Below are 24894 nucleotides of genomic sequence, written 5' to 3'. Positions count from 1 at the left end.
CAGGAACGTGGTCTAACACAGAGCTTGTAGGTACAGAGAACAGGACCCCTCCACCGGGTCCATTTTGGGGGCAGTGAGCCAGACAACCACGTCTGCACTTCACTCCATGTCCCCAGCCGCCCCAAACTGACTCACCCTCCAGCCCCTTCTCCCCTGGGCTTTGTCCCTTTCCTGGGCCAGGAGGGCACCTGATTCCTTTGTTCTCCAACCCTTTAGCTCTCACCTTGCAGGGGGGAAGGGCCAGGCCATCAGTGGCCAGGAGACAGAGTGTCGGCCATTTATGTACCCTGGCCCTTTGCTCTGCAACAATTGCACCCCCTTATCCCACCACCTAGAGACTTAAGAAATGCATAGGGGAAACTGAGGCACCCCTACAGTATTCAGAGGAAACATTAAAAACAGTCCCATGTCGTCACACCAACGGGGCTCCTATGCCCAGAGCAGCCCCCTCTGCATGCCTGGCACCTTGTCTCGCCCCAGAGCTCGGTCCTTGGGCCTCCTCCCATCTGGGCTGCTCCTGGGCTCACACCTGGGTACCCGCCATGCAGACAGGCCCTGGCTGCAGACAGGCCCTGGCTGGTGCATCACATCTGCTATCGGGCCACAGGCGGCCAGGGGGGGGTCTGCCCATAGCTCAGAACTAGCTGTTTCCTAGTCACTGCTGGATCCTAGCATAGCGAACATCGGCAGGACTCTGGGACCTGGTGAATGCGGGAGGAGGTGAGACCTGTCATCTGGCTCAGTGATAACAGCTGAGATCCCTGACCTAGCCCCGCTCTGTGTTTATGGGAGATGCAGGCTGAGTGCTGACCCAGCCAAAGGGCTGCGACCAGAAGAGAAGGAAGAGGGCACAAAGATTACCCGTTAGGGAGGCGACACTCTGCCGGTGGGGGTGGCTCATAAAAGGCGGATCCCAGCTCTCAGAAGGGGACAAGCGCCATGTGGATTGACTGGGGGGGGCGGGGGAAGCTCCTTGTTAGACCAGGCAGGACTGCATGAAGAGGTGCGGGCTCTACATTGCACGGTACATTTTTCTGTTCTCTGCAGACAGATCTCTTCAAACCCTTTTGTTTGAATTTCTGTCTCAGGCTCTGGTAAATAAACATCAGTCGGGATTGACTATGAACCGGTCTAGGTGCCTGGTGCTTAGGAGAGCTGAGCTGAGGTGAGACGGGGCCCAGGGGACACTGCTTCCCCGAGGGCAGTGGGTCGGTGGGCATGGCGGTGGCCAGAACATAGGGGACGGGGCACTTGAGTGTAGCAAAGCAGGGTGTGTAAGCTGCAAGCCTGCGGAGGGAAAGGGCAGGGCCTGCAGCAGCCCAGAGTGGGGTGCTGTGTAGCCGGCAGCCGGTAGCTTTGGGGGAACCTCCCCTGGTGGGCTCAGACAAGACGCCTTCGCGCTGCGAGCAGGTGGTAGCGATTCACCCTGGCCCCCCGGCTCCCCCGAGTGATGGCACAGGACCACGGTGGGGGGATGCAAGATGTGGGTGGCTCAATACCGAGGTGAGATAATACCGAGCGTGTGAGAGGACAAACCCTCCCGGCTCCCCCGGCTTGGTCCCCTGGCCCCACCGCTGGGATGCTCCTTGGGGCACAGGCCTGGCTTACCCCATCGCCAAAGCCCAGGGCCGGTCCCGGGGCAGTAACACCTCCAGCAGCAGCCCCTCCATGGCGGACTCTGCGCCCGGGTTCCCATCCCCCGCCATGCAGCAGGGCTCGCAGGGGCGCGGGAGCTGGAGACGGTTCTGCTGGGGGCCCTGGTAGGGAGCAGAGGGGACAAGAGCCGCATGAGACCCTGGGGCGAGGGGGGGAGGGAACGGCCAGGGGGCAGCGCCGGGGAGATGCGCTGGAAGCCAGGGGCCGGCAGGGAAGATGGCTGCGCCCTAGGGAGCACAGCCAGGCCTCGCCAGCGACAGCGAGTGTAGCAGGAGCCGGGGAGCAGGCGGGCGAGGCTGGGGCCGCAGGGAGAAGGACTGTGTCAAGTGTCCCAGGCCCACAGGATCGGGGCTGAGCCCCAACTTAGAAACGGGCTCTCGGAGGATCCCTTCAGTAGGTCAGGACCACCCCCCCGCCGGGGCCGCTCTTCCTTCCGGCACCTGCTGGCCTCCGAGACTGAGGGCAGACGCTGCAAGCCGGGGGGGAGCACTCCCCGTGGGCGTGGTGAACCCCCCTCCCCGAGGGGCGGGAGAAGCCATAGCGCGGCCTGTGCGGGGCCAAGGGCGGTGTGACTGCATGTGGGTTACCCCGAGCGATGGAGCTACACCGAAGCAATTCTGCAGTGTGGACCGGGGCTGAGCCTCCTGCCACCGCCGGACCCCTGCCCACTGAGCCAGACCCTGGTACTGACGCGCCCAGCTCGGCCCTGCAGGGACACCCGGCAGCCTGGCCCAGCCGGAGCAGGTGTGTTAGTCTGTAGCCAGGCGGCTGCAGGATCCGTTCCCTGGCTCTGCCTGTCTGTCAGTCAGTCCCAGCGAGAGCTCAGCTCTTAACACAGACACCTCCTGGCATCTCAGGCCACTGCCCCCCGCAGCCCCAGGCCGGGTCACGGGCTCCGCCTGCAGGGGATTCGTTCTGTCCCTGGGGCTCCCCTTGTGCTCTGGGATCCTCCGTCCGTCTGGCTGGCTCCAGCCAGACTGTTAACACCCCATGCACCTGTGACGAAGTGGGACTGTTCTTAATGGTTCCTCCGAATATTGTGGAGGTGCCTCAATTTCCCTTATGCAGTTCTTAAGTATCTAGGTGGTGGGGTAAGGGTGTATGATCACTGCAGAGCCCTAGAGGGCAGGTGTGTGCAGGGGTCTGGACACAGAGAATGGCCGACACCCTGTTTCCTGGCAACTGATGGCCTGGGCCCTTCCCCCCTGCAAGGTGAGAGCTAAAGGGTTGGAGAACAAAGGAATCAGGTGACCTCCTGGCCTGGGAAAGGAACAAAGCCCAGAGGAGGGGGGGCTGGAGGGAGTTTCAGTTTGGGGCTGGCTAGGTCATGGAGTGAAGGGCAGACGGGGTTGTCTGGCTCACTGCCCTCCAAAATGGACCCAGCTGAGGGGTCCTGTTCTCTGCACCTACAAGCTCTGTTTTAGACCATGTTCCTGTCGTCTAATAAACCTCTGTTTTACTGGCTGGCTGAGAGTCCCGTCTGACTGCGGAGTTGGGGTGCAGGACCCTCTGGCTTCCCCAGGAGCCCCGCCTGAGCGGTCTCGCTGTGGGAAGCACACGGAGGGGCAGAGGATGCTGAATGCTCCGAGGTCAGACCCAGGAAGGTGGAAGCCGTGTGAGCTGTTTGCCCTGCGGACAGGCTGCTCACCGGAAGGCGACTGCCCCAGAGTCCTGACTGGCTTCATGGGGAGCAGTTCCAGAGCATCGCCCGGGCACTCCGTGACAGCACCCCCACCCCGATGGTCGCGTGACCCACCCCACCCCTGTCTCCCGCTCTGCCGACTGGGAAGCAATCCCCTATCCGGCCAGGCACTGCCAGGCTCAGGGGTCACCCCGACATCACAGGCAGGCCCCACGTGGGCACACAAGGGAGGGTTTCTCACTTACCCCCAGGGCAGGGCCCCCCAGCGGAGTGGAGTTGGGGGGCAGGGGGAGGGTTGGTCTCAGCTGTTTTCTCTCACCTGTCTCAGAAGAAAACAACCTGAAATTCACCAGAATGTGAGTAGCACCCAGGCCCACCCCTAAGTGAGCTCACCCCCCCCAGCAGCCCCCAGATCCCACCCACCCCACCCCAGGGACCCCATCTCCCCAGCAGCCCCCAGATCCCACCCCACCCCAGGGACCCCTATGTCCCCGGCTGTCCCCAGATTCCACCCCACCCCAGGGACCCCTATGTCCCTGGCAGTCCCCAGATCCCACCCCACCCCAGGGACCCCTATGTCCCCGGCAGCCCCCAGATCCCACCCCAGGGACCCCTAACTCCCCAGCAGCCCCCAGGGCCCCCTCCCAACTTCCCCTTTGCATCCCCCACATTGTGGTGCCCAGTCTCCTGCTGTATTTGGAGGTTTGTCCCTGGCACATTTCTTCCCATCTGATCATCTCTGCTGCCGTACGTGCCAGGCAAGGGACCAGGAGCCGGACCAGCGTGAGGGGCCCTGGCCCAGGGAGAAGGTCCCAGCTCCACTGGCTAAACTCCAGGTAGCACGGGGGCCCAAGGCTGCTCTGGGATGGGGGACCCATGGAGACCAGGGGCCCTGGCATGCAAAGCATCAGCCAGCTCTGAGCAGCTTGGCCCCACTGCATGCTGGGATCTGCAGTCTCCCCGCACGTCTAGCCGTGAGCTTCTGCAATCCGCTTCCAGCAACGAGCTTCGGGTCAGGGCTCAGCCTCGCCCCGTGCCAACGAGTGACTCCCACCAGCGCTCCAGCTGCCAGGCCGGGCAGACGGGGTCACTCTGCTGGGGGAGTGGCTGGGAGCTCCAGGGCGTTTGTTATCAGCCCAGGGTTTGTTATCAGTCACTCGGGCATGAACCTGCAGTGCCATCTGGTTAATGAGCCTCCTGCACATTGAGCCGCTCTTATCTCCTGCTGTCGTATGCGATGCCAGTCCCTGCACCCCATGGGCAGGGCTGCCTCTGGGCTCCGAGCTGCACTGGGAGCAGCCAGGGACCCATGTGGTTCCAGGCGGATTCGGAGCGATTGCCCCCTGTACATCCTCTGCTCCAGCGAGCGATGGGACCGCAGTGCTCTGCATGCAACGGGCACCATGAGAACCCAAACTGGCCCTAACCCTGAGCCCCGATGAGCAGGCCTGGCCCAGCAGCCCCTCGGGCTCTCAGGACAGGCCTTGGTCTGAGCAGTGTCTGTGCAGCCAGGCCAGCCTGCCAAGGCGGCGCTGAGAAAGCCAGGACCAGCTGGCCCCGGCTATGGCCACCCCTCCTCCATAGTTCACTGATCAGAGTAGCTGAAGTCGGGGGGGACAGCCCATCAGGCGATCTAGCCCATCCTTAGCCCGGCTGGGTAAACAGGACCCATGGCAGCCCCTTCCCCTGGCACCTGCCATCCTTAGCCCATCTAGCCCATCCTCCGAGCCACAAGCCACAGGACGGAGCTGCTGTTATTTGCCCATGAGAGGGCCACGCAGCGTGCAGCCCCTGTGGGACGGGCATGGGCAGAGCTGCCAGGCACATATACAGTTTGCCCAGTTCACAGCTTCCCTGGCAAATAACAAGAGTTCGCCCTTCCCTACACCTCATCCACTCCCTAGAAGAGGCGCTGTCACTAGATGGGGAAACTGAGGCTCAGAGAATGGACGTCGCCTGCCTAAGATCACATACTGAGTGAATGGCAGAGTTGGGAAGAGAACCCAGGAACCCTGGCTCCCAGGTCCATGCTCTAACCACTTGATCCCACTCCCCTGCCAGAGCTGGGGATAGAACCCAGGAGTCCTGCCCCCATCCCCACTCTATCTAGTGTCATGGATCCACAAGATGTGTGCTATGCCCCAGCTTGTAAACAGTACTTTGGAGGATCCCTTCAGAGGGCCAGACTCCCACAGGGCCCTGCTCTGGGAATGGGTGACAGGGGATGGATCACTTGATGATTCCCTGTTCTGTTCATTCCCTCTGGGGCACCTGGCCTGGCCACTGTCGGGAGACAGGATACTGGGCTAGATGGACCTTTGGTCTGGCCGTTCTTCCTTCCCCCAGCCCCACAGCCCCATCGCCTCTGAATCTGAGCCCCTGGGCCCCAGCCTCCTGCTCCACCCCCAGAGCCCTGCCCAGCGAGTCCCAGCCAGACCCTGGGCAAGACGTGTCCCCTCTGCAGGGACCGATGCCCCTGCCAGGGTCTGCAGCGGTGCCCGGCAGCCTATTCCAGCCAGAGCAGCGTTTGTCAGGCACCTGGAGCCCCCATGGGCAGCCCTTAGCTCAGCCCAGAGACCTGCAGGCTGAAGCATCGTCCACCTGGCCGAGCAGAGCAGCTCCCCAGCCAGGCTGGCCTGGCCCCAGCTCAGGCCCTGGCCCTCTCTCGCTCCCTCGGCTGGTCAGTCCCAGGTGCGAGCAGCCAGTTCCCTCCAGTAGCCTGCTCTGTACCCCCTGCCTGGCCTGTCTCAGCCCTTTGTCCTCAAGCGGGGATCTCTGCCCAGCTTCCCTGCTGAGAGCTGGGGGGACCTCCTGCCCCTTGCCTGTGGGTCCCTAGGTGTCCAGGTGCTGGGCACTGGGGGTCCCATGGCCTGGCTGGGATCCAGCATCACCACGGGGTGCGGCCAGCTCCTTAACAACCCTCTGCACTGCGGCCCAGACAGCCCCGGGACACCCACTTCCTGTTCTGCGCTGCCCCTGGAGCAGACTTACCCCCCCCCCCACGGGTAACAACGCAAAGTGCGGCAGGAAACTGAGGCACGCCTAGGAGTCATCCAGACATTACAGACCATCCCCCTTCTTTGGCGGCGGGTATCGGGGCCCCGTCCCCCAGCCCACGGGGCCTCCCCAGAGCAAGTTGCCAGAGCGGTGCTGGGAGAATCTCTGCCCTCAACACCATGGCCCTGGCAGGAGCATGCGGTCTTGCGGGCGGTGCCAGCTCGGCCAGGGGGTCACTGGGCTGCCGCTCCCAAAGACACAGAGTCCAGTTGCCCTCCTGGCGCAGGGTGCGCTCAGCCCACTTGGGGTCATCTGTAAATGGCTGGGGCTGGGCACAGCAGGCCGGGGAGGCCGGCGGGGAAGTGGAGCCCAGAGTTCTGGGTGAGGGAGCAAGGCCGACGGGACGTGGCGGGGGCTGGCGGCCGGTTCGGGGGGGCTGGGACCTGAGGGCAGGTCTAAGACCCGTCCAGGCCTGTAGTGGAGACACCCCCACACTGAGGGGCCATTTCTGTCACCCTCCTCTGAACCTTTCCGATTCGAATGTACCGGCTGGGGCTGGGGAGACCAGCCCTGCCCGCCGTGTTCACGGGGTGGGGACTGGGGATTTCTACAGGGGCTTCATGGCATTTTCCCTCTTAATAACTAAACATTAATCACGGGGGACCCTGCCCAGGCAGGCACTAGGTGTCCTTGAGGGCAGGGCCCCACACGCCCTGGGGAGCCCCGTCCCGGCCAGGCGCTGGGATGTTGGGCCCTTTGCAGGGCCTGCGGCTTGTTAGGTCAGAGGCTGAACCGGAGCGGAGGCTGGGGCAGGGGGCCGGGGAGCAGGGCAGGGGGACGGGGCAGGGGCCGGGAGGGAGCCGGGGAGCAGGGCAGGGGGACGGGGCAGGGGCCGGGAGGGAGCCGGGGAGCGGGGCAGGGGGACGGGGCAGGGGCCGGGAGGGAACCGGGGAGCGGGGCAGGGGCCGGGAGGGAACCGGGGAGCGGGGCAGGGGGACGGGGCAGGGGCAGGGGCCGGGAGGGAGCCGGGGAGCGGGGCAGGGGGACGGGGCAGGGGCCGGAAGGGAGCCGGGGAGCGGGGCAGGGGGACGGGGCAGGGGCAGGGGCCGGGAGGGAACCGGGGAGCGGAGCAGGGGGACGGGGCAGGGGCCGGGAGGGAGCCGGGGAGCAGGGCAGGGGGACGGGGCAGGGGCCGGGAGGGAGCCGGGGAGCGGGGCAGGGGGACGGGGCAGGGGCCGGGAGGGAGCCGGGGAGCGAGGCAGGGGCAGGGGCGGGGCAGAGGCCGGGAGGGAGCCGGGGAGCGCGGCAGCAGCGGACGGGGAGGTTGGTACCCAAGGAGTTAAGGGCTCGCCCCGCCCCGGCTCCGCCTCTCCGGTCCCCTCCGCTCTCAGGGCCGCGCTCGGAGCCGCAGAGAAGCGGAGACACGGAGCGGCGGAACCGAGCCCGGCCGGGCCCCTGGCCAGCCCGAGCTCCGCTGCGCCCCGGGGCTGCCCCCCGCCGGAGCGCCCTGCTCCCGATCCCCTGCCCCGGCTCCACCCGGGGCCCCCGCCCCCACTCCGGCCATTGCCCCGGGCCTGCTGCAGCCCCCCGGCCCCACCCCAGGGCATGACCCCCCCATCCCCACCCCTCCCCAGGGGCTGCCCCCTCCCCTGCCCCTGCGCCTGGTGCCAAACTCCCCTGGATCCCCTCTGGTCCTGGGGCCCCTGAAGGCCCCCAGGCCCTGCGCCTGTCTGTGCCCCCGCCCGGGCAGGACACTGGGCTCCCAGCTGGGGGCGAGGGGAGCTGTGCCCAGGCAGGGGGCCGAGCCGAGCACTATGTGAATGGCGCTGGGGGTGCTCAGCGCGCCCGACATGGACTGGGAGAAGCTGAGCCGGCGGCCCGGGCTCTCCCTGCGGGTGGACCGGCTGGACGAGGGTGACGGGGAGCCTCTGGCCGCCTGGCAGGGCTGTGGGCGCCTCCGGCCCTCCTCGTACCGGGCCCTGCGCAGCGCTGTCTCCACCCTGGCCCGCATCGATGACTTCTACTGCGAGAAGATCGGAGCTGGCTTCTTCTCCGAGGTCTTCAAGGTACGGGGACGGGCAGTGCGGGACGGGGACGGGCACCTGGGGACGGGCAGTGCGGGACGGGACGGGCACCTGGGGACGGGCAGTGCGGGATGGAGACGGGTACCTGGGGAGAGGCAGTGCGGGACAGGGACGGGCACCTGGGGACAGGCAGGGCAGGACGGACATGTGAGGATGGGCAGCGTGGGATGGGGATAGGCACTTCAGGGACAGGGCAGGTGCATGGGTTGGGCACCTCAGAGGGGCAAGGGATGGGTGCCATGGGGATGGGCGTTTGCGCAGGGTTCTGTGGAGACTGGCGCTTCAAAGGGGTGGGGCAGGTGCATGGGGATGGGAGGGCTCCGTGGGGATGGCGCCTTGGAGGGGTGGGAAACTGGGCAGTGTGGGGACCGCACATGGGGCAGGGACCATGGTTGCCTTGTGGCAGTTGCCTCTTCCTTGTCCTATGCCCCTGGCTCAAGGCCTCTGGCTGGGGGTGGAGAGGGCCGGCTCAGCAACCTGTCAGAGCCGTTCCTCCAGTTCCTCTGGGCCATGGGCGCGTGGGCTGGGCTGTGGGCCAGGGGCTAGAAAATAGGAGGGTGGGTACCAGTGGGCACCAGCCATGGGGGCTGGGTGCCTGGGAGCGCCGGCCATTGGGCTATTGTGGGGACACCCCACTCCCTCTCCCAGGTCCCTGGCACAGCTTCCCCCAGGCTCCTGCTGGCCTCTGGTCTTCAGGCCTTGGCCCTGGCATTTGGCCAGGTATGGAGTTCAGCAAGGCTGGTCGGCGTGGCCGGGGGAACCCTGAACCCCGCACCTCGTCTCCAGGACAGTGGCTTTCCCCTCCCGCACCCAAACCTGGGAGCCCAGGGTCCCTGGCGCGGGGACCTGGGTCAGGCAGCTCCGCTGTGGGCAGTGCTTCCCCTCTGCAAACCCAGAGCAACCTCACCTCGGGGCTCTGGGACGCGCCAGACACCACACGCTCTTTGCTGGGCCCTGGGCTGTTAGGCACCACAGGGCCTGGGCACGAGGAGGGGGCTTTGTTAGCTGGGGTGTCCCGTCCCCTTGGGTCTCGGGTGCTTCAGAACCCCTCCCTTGCTGAGCTCCTGAGTGTGTGCGCGGGTGTCGGGACTCCCAGGGCAGAGGGGCAGTGTGTGTGCGTGGCTGTGTGGGGGTGTCGGGACTCCCAGAGCAGAGGGGCAGTGTGTGTGTCCGCCCAGCCGCAGGGGAGGGGGCTGCCGTGGCTGAGCTGTGGGGGCCCCTGCCCCGGGCTCCCAGGGCAGAGGGCTGGCAGCTGGGGCCGGAGCACAGGATTGTGTGTCGCAGGGTGTGGGGCGTGTCCAGGCTGTTTACAGCTGTAGGGACAGTGGGAAGCCAAGCCAGGAAGCTCTGGGTGTGAGCGGAGCCCATGGGGCCGAGTGGGGGACAGGGGGTCCCTGGTAGTTCTGTGGGGCAGGTCAGGGAAGAGCGACGTCTTTGCACCTCAGTATGGCAGCTTAGCGGGGTGCAGCTGTGGGCCCAGGTGGCGTTGGGCAGAATGGGATGGGGGTGCTGGGCCCATCGATGACCTGGGTCCCACCCACTGTTGAGGGTGGTGGTGGGGCCAGTTGCGGGCAGGGCGCTGGCCCTTCCGTCTGCCTGCCTGGGGCACAGGGGAAGGCTCGTGCACAGGGTGCTGGGGGGCAGCTGTGGCATCGCCAACCCGGATGATGGCTGGGGCTTGGGGAAGCAGTTTGATTATCGAATCGCAGCCCAGCAGAGGGGCCCTGACGCTGGCTGTGGTGGTGTGTCTGTGCCGTGGGCTGCAGGGAGTCGGGCCCTGCCCCTGGGGTGCCACAGCTCATCGCGCCAGGGGCCGTGGGGCCGGGGTCGTGCCTGCTGCGGGGTTTGTGGGCCGCAAGGGGCCGTGGGGCCGGGGTCGTGCCTGCCGCGGGGTTCGTGGGCCGCAGGGGCCGTGGGGCCGGGGTCGTGCCTGCCGCGGGGTTCGTGGGCCGCAGGGGCCGTGGGGCCGGGGTCGTGCCTGCCGCGGGGTTCGTGGGCCGCAGGGGCCGTGGGGACGGGGTCGTGCCTGCCGCGGGGTTCGTGGGCCGTGGGGCCGGGGTCGTGCCTGCCGCGGGGTTCGTGGGCCGCAGGGGCCATGGGGCCGGGGTCGTGCCTGCCGCGGGGTTCGTGGGCCGCAGGGGCCGTGGGGCCGGGGTCGTGCCTGCTGCGGGGTTCGTGGGCCTCAGGGGCCGTGGGGCCGGGGTCGTGCCTGCCGCGGGGTTCGTCGGCCGCAGGGGACGTCGGGCCGGGGTCGTGCCTGCCGCGGGGTTCGTCGGCCACAGGGGCCGTGGGGCCGGGGTCGTGCCTGCCACGGGGTTCGTCGGCCACAGGGGCCGTGGGGCCGGGGTCGTGCCTGCCACGGGGTTCGTCGGCCACAGGGGCCGTGGGGCCGGGGTCGTGCCTGCCGCGGGGTTCGTGGGCTGTGGGGCCGGGGTCATGCCTGCCGCGGGGTTCGTCGGCCACAGGGGCCGTGGGGCCGGGGTCGTGCCTGCCGTGGGGTTCGTCGGCCACAGGGGCCGTGGGGCCGGGGTCGTGCCTGCCGCAGGGTTCGTGGGCCGTGGGGCCGGGGTCGTGCCTGCCGCGGGGTTCGTGGGCCGCAGGGGCCATGGGGCCGGGGTCGTGCCTGCTGCGGGGTTCGTGGGCCTGAGGGGCCGTGGGGCCGGGGTCGTGCCTGCCGCGGGGTTCGTCGGCCACAGGGGCCGTGGGGCCGGGGTCGTGCCTGCCGCGGGGTTCGTGGGCTGTGGGGCCGGGGTCGTGCCTGCCGCGGGGTTCGTCGGCCACAGGGGCCGTGGGGCCGGGGTCGTGCCTGCCGTGGGGTTCGTCGGCCACAGGGGCCGTGGGGCCGGGGTCGTGCCTGCCGCAGGGTTCGTGGGCCGTGGGGCCGGGGTCGTGCCTGCCGCGGGGTTCGTGGGCCGTGGGGCCGGGGTCGTGCCTGCCGCGGGGTTCGTCGGCCACAGGGGCCGTGGGGCCGGGGTCGTGCCTGCCGTGGGGTTCGTCGGCCACAGGGGCCGTGGGGCCGGGGTCGTGCCTGCCGCGGAGTTCGTGGGCCGCAGGGGCCGTGGGGCCGGGGTCGTGCCTGCCGCGGGGTTCGTGGGCCGCAGGGGCCGTGGGGCCGGGGTCGTGCCTGCCGCGGGGTTCGTGGGCCGCAGGGGCCGTGGGGCCGGGGTCGTGCCTGCCGCGGGGTTCGTGGGCCGTGGGGCCGGGGTCGTGCCTGCCGCGGGGTTCGTGGGCCGCAGGGGCCATGGGGCCGGGGTCGTGCCTGCCGCGGGGTTCGTGGGCCGCAGGGGCCGTGGGGCCGGGGTCGTGCCTGCTGCGGGGTTCGTGGGCCTCAGGGGCCGTGGGGCCGGGGTCGTGCCTGCCGCGGGGTTCGTCGGCCGCAGGGGACGTCGGGCCGGGGTAGTGCCTGCCGCGGGGTTCGTCGGCCACAGGGGCCGTGGGGCCGGGGTCGTGCCTGCCGCGGGGTTCGTCGGCCACAGGGGCCGTGGGGCCGGGGTCGTGCCTGCCACGGGGCTCGTCGGCCACAGGGGCCGTGGGGCCGGGGTCGTGCCTGCCACGGGGTTCGTCGGCCACAGGGGCCGTGGGGCCGGGGTCGTGCCTGCCGCGGGGTTCGTGGGCTGTGGGGCCGGGGTCGTGCCTGCCGCGGGGTTCGTCGGCCACAGGGGCCGTGGGGCCGGGGTCGTGCCTGCCGTGGGGTTCGTCGGCCACAGGGGCCGTGGGGCCGGGGTCGTGCCTGCCGCAGGGTTCGTGGGCCGTGGGGCCGGGGTCGTGCCTGCCGCGGGGTTCGTGGGCCGCAGGGGCCATGGGGCCGGGGTCGTGCCTGCTGCGGGGTTCGTGGGCCTGAGGGGCCGTGGGGCCGTGGTCGTGCCTGCCGCGGGGTTCGTCGGCCGCAGGGGCTGTCGGGCCGGGGTCGTGCCTGCCGCGGGGTTCGTCGGCCACAGGGGCCGTGGGGCCGGGGTCGTGCCTGCCACGGGGTTCGTCGGCCACAGGGGCCGTGGGGCCGGGGTCGTGCCTGCCACGGGGTTCGTCGGCCACAGGGGCCGTGGGGCCGGGGTCGTGCCTGCCGCGGGGTTCGTGGGCTGTGGGGCCGGGGTCGTGCCTGCCGCGGGGTTCGTCGGCCACAGGGGCCGTGGGGCCGGGGTCGTGCCTGCCGTGGGGTTCGTCGGCCACAGGGGCCGTGGGGCCGGGGTCGTGCCTGCCGCAGGGTTCGTGGGCCGTGGGGCCGGGGTCGTGCCTGCCGCGGGGTTCGTGGGCTGTGGGGCCGGGGTCGTGCCTGCCGCGGGGTTCGTCGGCCACAGGGGCCGTGGGGCCGGGGTCGTGCCTGCCGTGGGGTTCGTCGGCCACAGGGGCCGTGGGGCCGGGGTCGTGCCTGCCGCGGAGTTCGTGGGCCGCAGGGGCCATGGGGCCGGGGTCGTACCTGCCGCGGGGTTCGTCGGCCACAGGGGCCGTGGGGCCGGGGTCGTGCCTGCCGCGGGGTTCGTCGGCCACAGGGGCCGTGGGGCCGGGGTCGTGCCTGCCGCGGGGTTCGTGGGCCGTGGGGCCGGGGTCGTGCCTGCCGCGGGGTTCGTGGGCCGTGGGGCCGGGGTCGTGCCTGCCGCGGGGTTCGTGGGCCGCAGGGGCCGTGGGGCCGGGGTCGTGCCTGCCGCGGAGTTCGTGGGCCGCAGGGGCCGTGGGGCCGGGGTCGTGCCTGCCGCGGGGTTCGTCGGCCACAGGGGCCGTGGGGCCGGGGTCGTGCCTGCCGCGGGGTTCGTGGGCCGTGGGGCCGGGGTCGTGCCTGCCGCGGGGTTCGTCGGCCGCAGGGGCTGTCGGGCCGGGGTCGTGCCTGCCGCGGGGTTCGTCGGCCACAGGGGCCGTGGGGCCGGGGTCGTGCCTGCCACGGGGTTCGTCGGCCACAGGGGCCGTGGGGCCGGGGTCGTGCCTGCCGCAGGGTTCGTGGGCCGTGGGGCCGGGGTCGTGCCTGCCGCGGGGTTCGTGGGCCGTGGGGCCGGGGTCGTGCCTGCCGCGGGGTTCGTCGGCCACAGGGGCCGTGGGGCCGGGGTCGTGCCTGCCGTGGGGTTCGTCAGCCACAGGGGCCGTGGGGCCGGGGTCGTGCCTGCCGCAGGGTTCGTGGGCCGTGGGGCCGGGGTCGTGCCTGCCGCGGGGTTCGTGGGCCGTGGGGCCGGGGTCGTGCCTGCCGCGGGGTTCGTCGGCCACAGGGGCCGTGGGGCCGGGGTCGTGCCTGCCGTGGGGTTCGTCGGCCACAGGGGCCGTGGGGCCGGGGTCGTGCCTGCCGCGGAGTTCGTGGGCCGCAGGGGCCGTGGGGCCGGGGTCGTGCCTGCCGCGGGGTTCGTCGGCCACAGGGGCCGTGGGGCCGGGGTCGTGCCTGCCGCGGGGTTCGTGGGCCATGGGGCCGGGGTCGTGCCTGCCGCGGGGTTCGTGGGCCGTGGGGCCGGGGTCGTGCCTGCCGCGGGGTTCGTGGGCCGCAGGGGCCGTGGGGCCGGGGTCGTGCCTGCCGCGGAGTTCGTGGGCCGCAGGGGCCGTGGCGCCGGGGTCGTGCCTGCCGCGGGGTTCGTCGGCCACAGGGGCCGTGGGGCCGGGGTCGTGCCTGCCGCGGGGTTCGTGGGCCGTGGGGCCGGGGTCGTGCCTGCCGCGGGGTTCGTCGGCCACAGGGGCCGTGGGGCCGGGGTCGTGCCTGCCGCGGGGTTCGTCGGCCACAGGGGCCGTGGGGCCGGGGTCGTGCCTGCCGCGGGGTTCGTCGGCCACAGGGGCCGTGGGGCCGGGGTCGTGCCTGCCGCGGGGTTCGTCGGCCACAGGGGCCGTCGGGCCGGGGTCGTGCCTGCCGCGGGGTTCGTCGGCCACAGGGGCCGTGGGGCGGGGTCGTGCCTGCCGCGGGGTTCGTCGGCCACAGGGGCCGTGGGGCCGGGGTCGTGCCTGCCGCGGGGTTCGTCGGCCACAGGGGCCGTGGGGCCGGGGTCGTGCCTGCCACGGGGTTCGTCGGCCACAGGGGCCGTGGGGCCGGGGTTGTGCCTGCCGCGGGGTTCGTGGGCTGTGGGGCCGGGGTCGTGCCTGCCGCGGGGTTCGTCGGCCGCAGGGGCCGTCGGGCCGGGGTCATGCCTGCCGCGGGGTTCGTCGGCCACAGGGGCCGTGGGGCCGGGGTCGTGCCTGCCGCGGGGTTCGTCGGCCACAGGGGCCGTGGGGCCGGGGTCGTGCCTGCCGCGGGGATCGTCGCCCACAGGGGCCGTGGGGCTGGGGTCGTGCCTGCCGCGGGGTTCGTCGGCCACAGGGGCCGTGGGGCCGGGGTCGTGCCTGCCGCGGGGTTCGTCGGCCACAGGGGCCGTGGGGCCGGGGTCGTGCCTGCCGTGGGATTCGTCGGCCACAGGGGCCGTGGGGCCGGGGTTGTGCCTGCCGTGGGGTTCGTCGGCCAGAGGGGCCGTGGGGCCGGGGTCGTGCCTGCCGCGGGGTTCGTGGGCCGTGGGGCCGGGGTCGTGCCTGCTGCGGGGTTCATGGGCCGCAGGGGCCGTGGGGCCGGGGTCGTGCCTGCCGCGGGGTTCGTGGGCCGCAGGGGCCGTGGGGCCGGGGTCGTGCCTGCCGCGGGGTTCGTGGGCCTCAGGGGCCGTGGGGCCGGGGTCGTGCCTGCCGCGGGGTTCGTCGGCCACAGGGGCCGTGGGGCCGGGGTCGTGCCTGCCGTGGGGTTCGTTGGCCACAGGGGCCGTGGGGCCGGGGTCGTGCCTGCCGCGGGGTTCGTGGGCTGTGGGGCCGGGGTCGTGCCTGCCGCGGGGTTCGTCGGCCACAGGGGCCGTGGGGCCGGGGTCGTGCCTGCCATGGGGTTCGTCGGCCACAGGGGCCTTCGGGCCGGGGTCGTGCCTGCCGCGGGGTTCGTGGGCCGTGGGGCCGGGGTCGTGCCTGCCGCGGGGTTCGTGGGCCGTGGGGCCTGGGTCGTGCCTGCCGCGGGGTTCGTGGGCCGCAGGGGCCGTGGGGCCGGGGTCGTGCCTGCCGCGGGGTTCGTGGGCCGTGGGGCCGGGGTCGTGCCTGCCGCGGGGTTCGTGGGCCGCAGGGGCCGTGGGGCCGGGGTCGTGCCTGCCGCGGGGTTCGTGGGCCGCAGGGGCCGTGGGGCCGGGGTCGTGCCTGCCGCGTGGTTCGTGGGCCTCAGGGGCCGTGGGGCCGGGGTCGTGCCTGCCGCAGGGTTCGTGGGCCCTGGGGCCGGGGTCGTGCCTGCCGCGGGGTTCGTGGGCCGTGGGGCCGGGGTCGTGCCTGCCGCGGGGTTCGTCGGCCACAGGGGCCGTGGGGCCGGGGTCGTGCCTGCCGTGGGGTTCGTCGGCCACAGGGGCCGTGGGGCCGGGGTCGTGCCTGCCGCGGAGTTCGTGGGCCGCAGGGGCCGTGGGGCCGGGGTCGTGCCTGCCGCGGGCTTCGTCGGCCACAGGGGCCGTGGGGCCGGGGTCGTGCCTGCCGCGGGGTTCGTGGGCCGTGGGGCCGGGGTCGTGCCTGCCGCGGGGTTCGTGGGCCGTGGGGCCTGGGTCGTGCCTGCCGCGGGGTTCGTGGGCCGCAGGGGCCGTGGGGCTGGGGTCGTGCCTGCCGCGGGGTTCGTGGGCTGTGGGGCCGGGGTCGTGCCTGCCGCGGGGTTCGTCGGCCACAGGGGCCGTGGGGCCGGGGTCGTGCCTGCCGCGGGGTTCGTGGGCCGTGGGGCCGGGGTCGTGCCTGCCGCGGGGTTCGTCGGCCACAGGGGCCGTGGGGCCGGGGTCGTGCCTGCCGTGGGGTTCGTCGGCCACAGGGGCCGTGGGGCCGGGGTCGTGCCTGCCGCGGGGTTCGTGGGCCGTGGGGCCGGGGTCGTGCCTGCCGTGGGGTTCGTCGGCCACAGGGGCCGTGGGGCTGGGGTCGTGCCTGCCGTGGGGTTCGTCGGCCACAGGGGCCGTGGGGCCGGGGTCGTGCCTGCCGCGGGGTTCGTGGGCCGTGGGGCCGGGGTCGTGCCTGCCGCGGGGTTCGTGGGCCGTGGGGCCTGGGTCGTGCCTGCCGCGGGGTTCGTGGGCCGCAGGGGCCGTGGGGCCGGGGTCGTGCCTGCCGCGGGGTTCGTCGGCCACAGGGGCCGTGGGGCCGGGGTCGTGCCTGCCACGGGGTTCGTCGGCCACAGGGGCCGTGGGGCCGGGGTCGTGCCTGCCGCGGGGTTCGTGGGCTGTGGGGCCGGGGTCGTGCCTGCCGCGGGGTTCGTCGGCCACAGGGGCCGTGGGGCCGGGGTCGTGCCTGCCGCGGGGTTCGTGGGCCGTGGGGCTGGGGTCGTGCCTGCCGCGGGGTTCGTGGGCCGTAGGGCCGGGGTCGTGCCTGCCGCGGAGTTCGTCGGCCACAGGGGCCGTGGGGCCGGGGTCGTGCCTGCCGTGGGGTTCGTCGGCCACAGGGGCCGTGGGGCCGGGGTCGTGCCTGCCCCGGGGTTCGTGGGCTGTGGGGCCGGGGTCGTGCCTGCCGCGGGGTTCGTCGGCCACAGGGGCCGTGGGGCCGGGGTCGTGCCTGCCATGGGGTTCGTCGGCCACAGGGGCCTTCGGGCCGGGGTCGTGCCTGCCGCGGGGTTCGTGGGCCGTGGGGCCGGGGTCGTGCCTGCCGCGGGGTTCGTGGGCCGTGGGGCCTGGGTCGTGCCTGCCGCGGGGTTCGTGGGCCGCAGGGGCCGTGGGGCCGGGGTCGTGCCTGCCGCGGGGTTCGTGGGCCGTGGGGCCGGGGTCGTGCCTGCCGCGGGGTTCGTGGGCCGCAGGGGCCGTGGGGCCGGGGTCGTGCCTGCCGCGTGGTTCGTGGGCCTCAGGGGCCGTGGGGCCGGGGTCGTGCCTGCCATGGGGTTCGTCGGCCACAGGGGCCTTCGGGCCGGGGTCGTGCCTGCCGCGGGGTTCGTGGGCCGTGGGGCCGGGGTCGTGCCTGCCGCGGGGTTCGTGGGCCGTGGGGCCTGGGTCGTGCCTGCCGCAGGGTTCGTGGGCCGCAGGGGCCGTGGGGCCGGGGTCGTGCCTGCCGCGGGGTTCGTGGGCCGTGGGGCCGGGGTCGTGCCTGCCGCGGGGTTCGTCGGCCACAGGGGCCGTGGGGCCGGGGTCGTGCCTGCCGCGGGGTTCGTCGGCCACAGGGGCCGTGGGGCCGGGGTCGTGCCTGCCGCGGGGTTCGTGGGCCGTGGGGCCGGGGTCGTGCCTGCCGCGGGGTTCGTGGGCCGTGGGGCCGGGGTCGTGCCTGCCGCGGGGTTCGTCGGCCACAGGGGCCGTGGGGCCGGGGTCGTGCCTGCCGCGGGGTTCGTCGGCCACAGGGGCCGTGGGGCCGGGGTCGTGCCTGCCGCGGGGTTCGTCGGCCACAGGGGCCGTGGGGCCGGGTTCGTGCCTGCCGTGGGATTCGTCGGCCACAGGGGCCGTGGGGCCGGGGTCGTGCCTGCCGCGGGGTTCGTGGGCCGTGGGGCCGGGGTCGTGTCTGCTGCGGGGTTCGTGGGCCGCAGGGGCCGTGGGGCCGGGGTCGTGCCTGCCGCGGGGTTCGTGGGCCGCAGGGGCCGTGGGGCCGGGGTCGTGCCTGCCGCTGGGTTCGTGGGCCTCAGGGGCCGTGGGGCCGGGGTCATGCCTGCCGCGGGGGTCGTGGGCCGTGGGGCCGGGGTCATGCCTGCCGCGGGGGTCGTGGGCCGTGGGGCCGGGGTCGTGCCTGCCGCGGGGTTTCTGGAGTGGGGAGCGGCAGGCTCTGGCCTGGGCTCCCCGCACGGCCTGTCTCTGCTCGTTTTCACAGCAGCTGTCCTGGTGCGGTGTGGGGAGGGGCCGCTGGGGGCGGGAGGCTCCTTCTCTGCCCCCCCCCTCCGCAGAGGAGCGTGCGAGTGTGTGGCTGCCCGGCTGCCCGGGACGGTTTGGCAGCGTAAGGCACGAACAGGCGCCCACGGGCCGTGGGCGGGTAACACCCTCCCCCCCATGCCTGGCCCATGCGGCTTCATCCCTGGGGTCCTTTCAGGGGGGAGCAGAGCTGAGAGGAGCTCCCCAGGGTGCTTGTGGGTGCTGCCGAGCATGACAGCGTGAGCTCCAGCCCCCGTTGGCAGCCCTCCGGTGGGGCGCGGGGTCAGCCTGGGTCCCATGGAGCTGGCTAGCTCCATGCCTGGACGAGCCCCCTGAAGGTCCCCCTGCCCCGGCCTCCTGCTGTGGCCTTGGCACCTGGGGCCGGTGGGCAGGGATCTGGGTCTGGCGTGCTTTCCCCGCCCCAGGGCCCCGCAGGAGGGCTGGCGGCCGTGGGGAGCAGCTGCTGCCTTGGTGACACTGGCCATCCCCGCGAGAGGCTGGCCCAGGCAGGCTAAGGGTGGCATTCAACACAGCCAGGCGGGCGGTTGGCTGCTCAGGGAATACGGCTCCATCTGTAAACGACTCTCCTGCCAGCCGGTGGGATCCGCGCCCCCAGCCGGCGGGATCCGCGCCCCCAGCCGGCAGGATCCACACACACTGTGCCCCCTGCCGGGGGTTCGGGTGGCAGCGGCGGGGGAAGGGCCGGGGGTTCGGGTAGCAGCGGTGGGGGAAGGGCGGCCCGTCGGCGTTCAGTGTGCGGTGGGGAGGTGTCGTTCCATACCAGGGGGGTCCTGGCTGGTTCCAGCTGGGGAATCTCACCTGTTACCCCTGTGCTGAGCCCAGTCCCTGGTTTGACCAAAGCCCCCTCCAGAAGGGCTCCGGCGTGGATCGGCAACCTGAGCCGGGGAGTCCCTGGCCGTCTGTGCCAGCGGGAACCACCTCCCTGGCACGCATTTGGGTCTTGTTTCTAATGTGCATTTCTTTGGCCTCAGCTTCCAGCCCTTTGTCTCTCACTCGTCGTTTTCACCAGTGCTGGAATAATTTGTAACAGCAGCGAGGAGTCCTTGTGGCACCTTAGAGACTAACCAATTTGTCTGAGCACAAGCTTTCATGAGCTACAGCTCACTTCATCGGCTGCATGCAGCGGAAAATAATTTGTGTGTCTCTTCTCTGCACCTCTCCAAGTTTTCAACGTCTTTTTAATACTGTGGCCACCAGAGCTGGACGCAGGATCCAGCATCCGTCTCAGCAGCGCTGTGTACGGAGGTAAAATCCCCCCGCTCCTGCTCATACACCCCCGGCCTCACCTTAGCCCTTCGCAGCAGAACATCGCGCTGGAAGCGCTTGTTCTCTTCCTCGTCCACTGTGGGCCCCGCATCCTTTTCCGAGTCGCTGTTTGCGTTTGGCTGTTTTAAACCCCATGTTGTTTGAATGGGCCCAGCTTAGCGAGTTTCACCCTGTCCTCATTACTTGCTGCCCCGCCCATCTGGCTGCTCTCCACAGATCTCCCCAGATTGCTGATGACAGTAATAATCCCTGGCCTTTTCCTCAGTAGCTCTGCACAAAGGAGGGCAGGATCAGTCTCCAGTTTTACAGGTGGAGAAATCGAGGCACAGGGCAGGGAAGCGACTTGTCCCAGGTCACGCAGCAGGCCAGTGGCCAAGCTCAGGCTAGAACCCAGCTCTCCTGAGACCCAGCCCAGTGCACTATTCCAGTATTCTAGCCACTTGGCCAGGCCACCTCTTACAGTGACTAGTGTCAGGCATAGTACCAATCCCAGCAGAACCCCACTAGAAACACCCCCGTTCAGTGATTCCCCATCAGTGACCGCTTCTTGAGATCCGTCAGTTAGCCAGTCCTTAAGCTATTTAGCATGTGCCTTATTGATAGTGTACACTGCTCGTTTTTAACCAGAATGTCACACACCTTCCAACAGTCTGTTCCATCTGCGCTGTTACCTTCGTTAACTTGGAATCTCATCAAAGGATGAAATCAGATATGGTTGACAAGACCTGTTTTCCATAAAACCTGTTTTCCTGTCTTTCCGTTCTTTGTCACTTGAATCCCATATCAGTTTTTCCATTATTTTGTCTGGGATTTATGTCAGGCTAACCAGCCTATTGTTACCCAGGTCATCCTGCTTGAGCTTTTTGAATATTGATGCAACATTAGCACTTTTCCAGTGTTCCGAATTTTCCCCAGTATTCCGGGATTTATTGAACATTTATCATCAGCAGGCCAACTCTTTTAGGACTCTTGGGTGCAAGTTACCAAGACCGCTGATTTAAAAATGTTTATCCCTAGTATATGTTGTCTAACATCATCCTCAGTTCCTACTGGACTGGGTAGTACTTCATTCTTGTGTGATATGAGTACATCATCCTGCTTCTTTCCAAATACAGAACAGAAATATTTTTGAATGCTTCTTCATTTTCTGTGTCATTGTGAAAAACTTTGCCATCTCCATCTAGTAATGAGCCTCTGCCATTGCTAGGGTTTCTTTTATTCCTGACATACCTTAAAAAAACCCTCCTTTTTATTGTCCTTGGCCCAGCCAGCCATGGATATTTTCCCTGATGTCTTCAGCTTCCCTTATCAATTTTCCATTCTGCATAACTTCTCATTTATATCAGTTGCAATCTGCTTGCCCCCATTCCCGTTCTGTACCTCTTAGTTCCATTTGTTAGATATTGCTTTTTTATTTCTAATTGTTGCCTTCGCATCGTGTCTGAACCTGGATGGGTTTTAGCCCATGTTGGGAACATGCCTAGAGCCTGAGGTGCAGACTGGCCCCCATGCCTAAGCACATAAGGATCCCTGGCCGTTAGGGTCAGGAACGCATGCTGGGGCGTGTGTCCATACTGCAGCTAACAGCTACCTGCCATGTTGCGGAACCCCATGGCTCATGCTCTGGGACCCAGTGAGGGCCGGGGGGCACAGCGCAGCTGCAGAAGTTCCAGTTCCCCAGAGCCTGGCCGTGCCCAGAGGAGGTGCTGAATGCCAGAGCCCAGAGAGGCTAACCTGGAGCGTGGCAAGTAGCTGGTAACCATGGGGATGGGAGGGCAAGGTGCCCGCAGCACCGAAGGGCCCCAGGCAGTGCTGAGCCCAGGCATGGAGACTTGTGAGCAAAGAAGGCTGGCCGGGGAGCCACAGGCTGCTGACGGGGATCCCGCACTCGGGCTCCATCCTAGCAGGCCGGATCAGCCTGGCCTGTGGGTGCGACACTTGGACCCGGGCAACTCCGGTGCGCCTCCCAGCTGGGGCGTAGAGCCAGGCCCCCAGAGACCTGCCACCCTGGGCCCGAGTGCGCTCTGTGTCCATCCATGGCGAGTGGGCAGGTTCCCTGGAATCCGCCTGCTGTCCAGTCACCGGCTGTTGGAGCAGGTCTCCCCGCGCCCCCGGGGGCAGGACTGTCCCGTCTTGCAGGAGGAGGGGGCTAAGGCAGGGACGGGCCCCGGGTGCAGAGGGGGAGGTAGAGCATGGCCCCCAGGCTTGTGCCTAGGCAGTTAAGCCCTGCTGGGATGGCACCTTGCTGGGCTCTGCTGGGGAGGGGGGGACTGGTCCGTGGGGAAGCGGGGGCCAGGCTGCGGCTCATGGGCTGTCTGCTCGCTCTCATTAACGTTCTCGTTAATCCTTTCTAATGTCTGCTGCTAGGGCAGCTCAGCTGCCTGGTGCCCGGGTGGCGTGGCAGGGGATGGATCTTGGAGCTCGCCTGTGCCAGGGGCCCGGTGCTGGGTCCAAGTGCTGGATGAACTAGAGCGGGCAGCCAGTGCTGTGGGGGTGGGGGGAGTCGCGGGGTGCCAGGCCGGGGGCACTGGGTGCCAGGCGGGTGTCACCTCGGGAGGAGCAGAAGGGCCCATCCAGCCCTGTGGGTGGTGGGCAGGACCAGGCTGCCTGCCCGTCACCCAGAGCAGGGCCGCATGTGGTTGCCCGGCAGAGCTCAGCTCTGGGGAATGTGCCGGGATTCCAGGGCAGGGTGCCAGCGCATGGGGAGGTGAGGGCGGGTGGCGTAGCTTATCTCCCCCCCCCCCCCCCCCGCCGTGCTCTGGGCTGCAAGGGATCAGGCAGCCTGCCTACAAAGGCTCTGCCCGTGGCTCCCATCTCGCGGGGCTGCCCCTGCTGAAGGCTGTCCCGGGGCTGAGGGTGCATTAGACCCTGGTCGTGCCTGGCCGGGGCTGCTGTTCCCTGATGTTGCCCACTGGGGAGTGAGCATGCAGCTGGGGGAGCCTTGTCTCTGCACACGGCCACAGCACCCCCCCGTGGGGAAGTGTGGGGAGGGAGCTGGAGTTTCAGGACCCAGCGATGGCCCTGGGGTTTCCTCTCTCTGGGGGCCATGCTGGGGTGGGCCCTGACAGGTGAGGTGCCCCCATGGTCCTGGGTAGCAGGGGCTTGGGGGCCTAGCGGGTGTGGGGCCCAGCTGGAGCTGTACCAGAGCTGGAGTGCCAGACAGAGGTGGTGCCCCGATGCCAGTGGGCAGGTGCAGGGAATGGGGGTCAGGCAGCCCCGCTAGGGGCACCCGAACCCTGGCTGCTCCCTGGAGCTGAGCCTGGGCCGGGGGGTGCCGTGGCCACGCCCCACGCTCCCGGCACAGCCGAGCAGGGCGCCAGCCGCCGACTGCAGCCGTGTGTGGGAGGCTGGCTGCACGTACACCGCTTAACCCCTTCACCACTGGCCCAGGGTGCCCGCAGGCTGGGGGGGTCATGCTGGGGGCGCTGGGGCAGGGAACGGTAGTGATGTGCTAGGCGCGCGGGAGCTGCATGGAGAGGGGTTTCTGGGGGGCCCGGCTGGTCGCTGGGTACCGGGGGGGGAGCAGGATGTCGGGGGGGGAGCTGGTCTCCCCAAGGTAGGGCTCGGCAGCCCCTCAGGCAGCCAGCTGGGATGAGGTGCTCGACATGGGGTCCTTGGGGGGGGGGTCCTCCCACGTTTTAGTGAGGGAGGGGGAGGGGCAGGAGCTGCCTCGGCTCAGTGTGTTCACGGGGTGCCTGGGGGGCCTTCTCCTGGGGGTTGCCATGGTGGAGGTCCTAGCAGAGGGAGGGGCCAGGGAACAATGCACTGGGGGGGGGTGCGTCATATGGGGGCCCAGCTGGTACCTCTCCATGCTGGGGGAGCTGTCGCAGGGGGTCTGCAGGGAGCCCAGCGGGCCCTGCTCCCTGGGGCTGGGCAGGGCACGGGCCGTCGCTGTCCCATTTTGGTACCTTCTATGCCCAAGGCAGTTTTACTTCCTAATTTCATGGTTTGTTTCTCTCGCAGCTGCGAGGTGCTGGTTAGCCACCACCAGAGGGGGTTTATGTGGCTTTTAGGGGTTTAGGCCTCTTTGTACCAAATTCATAGTAGTATTTGCCTGCTTGCGAATGAGACTAGTTTGCAGCTGTGACAAGAAACGTAACTTGTTTTAGTTGCCATTAGGGTTACAGTATTTATAATTTTTGCTTTAAATTTAACTTTCTTTGCTGCGGTGTTTACTACATTTTGTCTTGCTCGGCCATTGGGGTGTGGATGTGTTTTTATTTGGGTTCCAATTTAGACACGTTTAGCTGAGTTTAATTTATACCAATTTTTATGTTTATTAATAGTGGATTTAACAAGACTTTTACTGGATCACTTTGAGTTACAAACGACTCTGGTGTGTCTACGTTAATTGGGGTGCCTTTTTTGAATGCATAGTTTTGGTTTAGGTTTTGGTGCACGTGTTTGGGAACCGTAGGGTCAGTTTACTACGGGGTATTGGGCAGGATCCCACAAGAACTGTTCGTATTGTTCCTGTTTTAACTGGCTGATTTTATGGATAGGGTCACTGTGGGTAGCTGGAGTGCTGGGTGGTATTTTCATAGGGACTCCTTATTTTAACCCCTGTTCCCCAGTGGTTTGGTATTTCTGTGGTGTTTATAAGGTGAACTTTAATTCCCACCTCCCCTTCCCAGGCGCTCATACTGGTATTTTTAAGGGGTTTAAGATTCGGCTGGTGTTCCATGAGGATCACCGGATCACGGGGGGGGGGGGGGCGGATTTATGATCAGTTGGCAGGCAGTGAATTATTTCTTAAATATTGGCTTATAAGGAGGGCTGCGCTGGGGTGCGCGCTGCAGGGAGACGGTTGGGGAGAGGGCCCAGGAGGCAGGGTGAAACTGCTCTCAGCCAGCTGGGGGTGCCTTGGCTCTGGGGTGCTGGGTTTGCCCAGCCCTCTGGCAGCGGAGTGGAGTGGGGGGTGCAGGCTCTGTCTGTCCCATGGCAGCCCCCTACCCAATCAGTGGGAATTCGGGCGCTCTCCTGCCTGCCTGTGCTACCCGGGCTGGCTCCTGGCCAGCAGAGAATGGCAGCCGTGTGCCCTGCCCCCCCCCCCCCCCCCCGGGCTGTGGGATCCTGTTACGGGATCCAGTGACATGGGAGGAGTGGCAGGGGGGCAGGGATTGACACAGAGCTGGGATCTCTCGGTGCCTGTTCCCCAGGGTGTGGAGGGGAGTGTTTGGGAAAGTTTAGGGGGTGCAGTGGGGGGGTGCAGTGTCCTTGGCAGGAGATGGGGCAGGGCTGGGCTGGCCCATGGGAAGAAATTGGGGCAGGGAGGGGTCTGTGCCCAGCTAGCTGACCCCTTGGAGGTGGCCCCACATGCCTGCTCTAGGGTGACCAGACAGCAAGTGTGAAAAATCCTGACGGGGGTGGGGGGTAATAGGAGTCTATATCAGAAAAAGACCCCAAAATCGGGACTGTCCCTATAAAATCGGGACATCTGGTCACCCTACCCTGCTCTGTCCCGCTGCCCTGGGCGGGCAGGGTCCAG

The 24894-nt window shown here is 68.8% G+C and overlaps 1 protein-coding gene across 1 annotated transcript in view; it reads left to right on the top strand.

The window, feature by feature from the left end:
* Positions 1 to 7982: 7982 nt before the first annotated feature.
* TESK1 (testis associated actin remodelling kinase 1) overlaps positions 7983 to 24894 on the top strand; it is a 31447-nt gene continuing 14535 nt past the window's right edge. The window contains exon 1 of the mRNA XM_074953859.1: positions 7983 to 8361. Within this exon, the coding sequence (XP_074809960.1) occupies positions 8116 to 8361 (246 nt within the window). The 5' untranslated portion in view covers positions 7983 to 8115. The remainder of the gene's footprint in view (positions 8362 to 24894) is intronic.

This window comes from Natator depressus, chromosome 5 (genome assembly GCF_965152275.1).
Source record: "Natator depressus isolate rNatDep1 chromosome 5, rNatDep2.hap1, whole genome shotgun sequence".
In the NCBI taxonomy this organism is placed as follows: domain Eukaryota; kingdom Metazoa; phylum Chordata; order Testudines; family Cheloniidae; genus Natator; species Natator depressus.
Note: the sequence above shows the minus strand (reverse complement) of the source record. Positions and strands in the feature narration are given on the sequence as shown.